This window comes from Merops nubicus, unplaced genomic scaffold (assembly GCF_000691845.1).
Source record: "Merops nubicus isolate BGI_N331 unplaced genomic scaffold, ASM69184v1 scaffold17921, whole genome shotgun sequence".
Classification (NCBI taxonomy): Eukaryota; Metazoa; Chordata; class Aves; order Coraciiformes; family Meropidae; genus Merops; species Merops nubicus.
Window position 1 is genome coordinate 5,386 of NW_008589178.1, and position 3,909 is coordinate 9,294.

The 3,909-nt window shown below is 49.6% G+C and overlaps 1 protein-coding gene across 1 annotated transcript; it reads left to right on the forward strand.

Annotated features, from left to right (window-relative positions):
• Positions 1 to 2,743: 2,743 nt before the first annotated feature.
• LOC103781791 (ADP-ribosylation factor 1) lies at positions 2,744 to 3,903 on the forward strand (the record flags this gene model as incomplete). The annotated part of the gene is made up of 3 exons (XM_008949514.1): positions 2,744 to 2,924; positions 3,150 to 3,260; positions 3,782 to 3,903. Coding segments are annotated over exons 1-3 (381 nt in total), but the record flags the coding sequence as incomplete, so codon positions are not given.
• Positions 3,904 to 3,909: the final 6 nt, after the last annotated feature.

Genomic DNA, 3,909 nt, shown 5'->3' on the forward strand with positions numbered 1-3,909 from the left:
CCACCAGGCTGCCTGCTGCTGCAGACACTCATTCATTTTTAACTCCTTCTTTCCCCAAATCACACTAAATCACTTAGCCAGTGACTCTGCCTCACTGTTTACCAACAGCACATGATATTTCTCTGGAACCTGCCCAACGGGTTTGTACTGCTGTGAGGATCTTGAGGAGGTGGAGTAGAGCAGAAGATCTGCTGCAGGGCTCCTGCTGGGCAGGGAGAACCAGGAGTCAGACAGCTCAGTTTTGGGTTTGTTTGGCTGATGGCCCCATTGGTGGTGAAGACATGGACATCTCTCCTGCTCCAGCAAGTAACTGGTGGGACTCACCACAGGCTGTGGGAGCTCCACAGGTGGGCTTCTGGTGTTTTTCTTTCAGGCAGCAATGATTCCACTCCTTTGTGGTCAGCATCTGAACACTGATCTAGGGGTGGGCTGTAAATGACACTTCTCTGCCTGTAAAAATAAATGGGACTTTCTGCAATGTCACCTCCCCTGGAGTACCACATGAGTTGTGCTTGGCTTGGATGGTAGGAGTGTGGGTAAAAACATGGAGGAAGGGGAATGGCTGTCAGGACAACAGGGATCTAACAGGGTTCACCACTGCCAGTGCTGAGTTGCTCTGCAGACTGGGACTTCCCAGGGTGTGGAACAACGTGGGTTTTGCTGTGTTACCTGATCACTGCTATTGACTGAAGCATTTAATAACCTACTACTCTTTTAAACACACAGAAATTAAAAAACCTGCAGACTTGTTCAGGGTTTCTAAGGTTTTCTGGCTACAGAAGTTCTTACCCTCATTTCAGAGGGCTCTGAGAGCTCTGGCAAGAGGTTACAGTTCAGCCCTGGCTGTCCCCTTGAGATGAAGTCAGAGATAGAGGTGGCATGAGCAGGCAGACAAAGGAAAGCTTTACAGCTGCCCTCCCAGCCAGAGCTGCTGCTGGGGGTGAGATTTCCTGCTGTGTGAGCGAGTTGGATAAACAGGGGCTCCAGCAAAACTGTTTTCTCTACTTCCTAATGAACTTTCCTGTTTATACAGCTCTCATGTCTTCAGGCAGGAGCTGAATATTCACCCTAGTGCCTCAGAAATATGAAGGAAATGGTGGAATAATAGAAGTTTTAACCCATCTGTTTGGTTTCAGTCCACAGGCTGCCCTGTCCAGCCTAGAGGAGCTCAATTTTATAGTTTTAGTTTTGATTGCACTGAGCTTCAGTCACAGAAATGAAACTTTGCCTGGAGTTACATCAGCAAGTGGAACTGGTGATGTCACTGGGGAGCTCTGAAGTGGACTCTGCACTTCAGTGGAGCTGCTTGTGCTGAGACATGTGACTTGGCTCCTGTTGCAGGGCTTAACTTTTGGGTTAAAAATGGGATCCAGCAAAGCCTCCTGAGAAGGGTGGAACTGCTTGGAGCTCTCTGTGCTGAGGGATGAAGCCAGACTTCACACGTGCTTACCATGGGGCTGAGCAGAGCAGGGCACGACTGCTGTGCTGGGGGGCACTGCTCAGTTTGGAGCTGGTTTTAATGGTTTTAAAGGGATCACAGGTTAGGGGGGTTTGGAAGGAACCTCTGGAGATCATCAGGTCCAGCCCCCTGCTCCAGCAGGTTAGGTCCAGTGCCCAGGGTCCTGTCCAGCCAGGTTTGGGATCTCTCCAGAGCAGGAGACTCCACAGCCTCTCTGGGCAGCTGCTCCAGGCTCTGCACCCTCACACCAAACAAGTTTCTCCTCCTGCTCAGGTGGCACCTCCTGGGTTCCAGTTGGTGCCCGTTGCCCCTTGTCCTGTCCCTGGGCACCACTGAGCAGAGTCTGGTCCCATCCCCTTGACACCCACCCTATATTTAGATCTTGGTCAGCATTGATCAGATCATCTCTGTCTCCTGCAGCTCAGCAGCCCCAGGGCTCTCAGCCTGGCCTGGCACAGAGATTCTCCAGCCCCTCAGCAGCTCTGCTGGACTCTCTCCAGTAGCTCCTTGTCTGTCTTGACCTTGGGAGCCCAGAGCTGGGCCCAGTCCTCCAGAGGTGGCCTCACCAGGGCAGAGCAGAGGAGACCCCAGGGACTTGGGGAGTGCTGGAGCTGGAGTGGGGAGGAAGTTCCTCCAGCTCCTAACTGGGAACCTCCTGCTGTTAACTGCTTCTGAGCGTCCCAGCAGAAGTGTCACAGTGGAGGAAGAAGAATTCTCTCCTAAAGCTGCCTCTCCTCCCCTGGCTGTTAATTTCTGACGGCTGAGTTCCAGTAAAGGTGCATTTACCTCCTGGAGAAGATCTCCATCCAGAGTTGCAGTGATTGTATTGTGTCCACAGGCTGTTTCCTCAGGGATTGAGAGGAAGGAAACTGCTTGGAGCAGGAGGGAATCCAAGCTGCTCCTGAGCTTCCTTTGCAGCAGGACCAGCTCTTGGTCCTTTTCAGCTGCAGGATTGGAACAGGTCTGGGTTTGGTGACACTTCAGGCTGCAGATGAATTCCCCTGTAACAGGAGACAGAAGTTCAGCAGTGTTGTGGATTTCACCAACAAAAATTTGAGAGGAGTGCTTAACAGATCTCTGAAAGAACATCTGAAAGATTTGCAACACTCAAAGCCTTGTTTTATGGCCAGAGAAGCCAAAAATTATCTTTGTATTGCTTTGGGATGGAGAAAATGGTGTCAGGTGGTGGCTGGGGGGCTGGGGGGGGCACACTGGGTCTGACCCCATGTTCTGGTGGCTGGTGGGAACCCAGCACTGATACTGTGATTTCTTCTGTCCCCTCTAGACTTCACTGGCCAGTGAGAACATCCCTCAAGCATGGGAAATATTTTTGCTAACCTGTTCAAAGGCCTTTTTGGCAAAAAAGAGATGAGGATCCTGATGGTGGGGCTGGACGCCGCGGGGAAGACAACCATCTTGTACAAACTGAAACTTGGGGAAATAGTCACCACCATTCCCACCATAGGTAAGGGTGACCTTCACACAACAGCTTGCCCTCAGGTTTGGGGTGGTGGTGGGAGCAGGAGCTCCTGAGAACCCCCATGGCTCTGCTCTGAGGGCTTCTCAAAGCACTCTGCTTCAAGGAGATTTAAAGATTGCTTTGTTAACGGTGACACTGTGACTTGGTACATGCAGCAGGTCTGGGGCAGCTGCCTTTAACTGAGATGTTCTGCCACTGTTTCTGTTCCAGGTTTCAACGTGGAAACAGTAGAATATAAGAACATCAGTTTCACAGTCTGGGATGTTGGTGGTCAGGATAAGATCAGACCACTCTGGCGCCATTATTTCCAGAACACACAAGGTGAGTCCAGATGTTGAAATCACAACTTTCCAGAATCTAAAAGGTTCTTTTAATCTCCTTACAAAGATAGTTTTGCAAGTTTCTTGGAGGGGAGTGGAAATATTATTATGAAAGGGTGTGTTTCTGTGCTGCTCTGGCTCTTCTGTGAAGCTAGTGCAGGTTCAAAGAGGGATGGGAAGGAACCTAGAAACCAGTTTTCCTTGTCCAGCTGACTCAGAGCAGAGTCAGAACTTTGCTTTTCTCCTGCCTGTGCCACAGTTCTCTGCCTTGGCTTCAAAGCAGAGTCTTTCCTACAGGCTCCACAACCAAGAGTGAGTTCTGACATCACCAAAGCAAACCAATTGTTGCTTTCAGCAAGCACAGACTCTCAGCCATCAGGCTGTAGTACTGTTTTCCCCAATACATACTGAATGGTTTTGGATTTTCTCTTCAAAGCTTTATTCTGGCCTCTGGAAGCATTTCTATCATTTGTAAACAACTTCTGGTTTATGCTTATTCTAATAGTTTGCTTTTTTTCCTAGGTCTGATTTTTGTGGTTGACAGTAATGACAGAGAACGAGTGAACGAGGCCAGAGAAGAGCTGATGAGAATGTTGGCAGAAGATGAGCTTAGAGATGCTGTTTTATTAGTGTTTGCTAACAAACAGGTA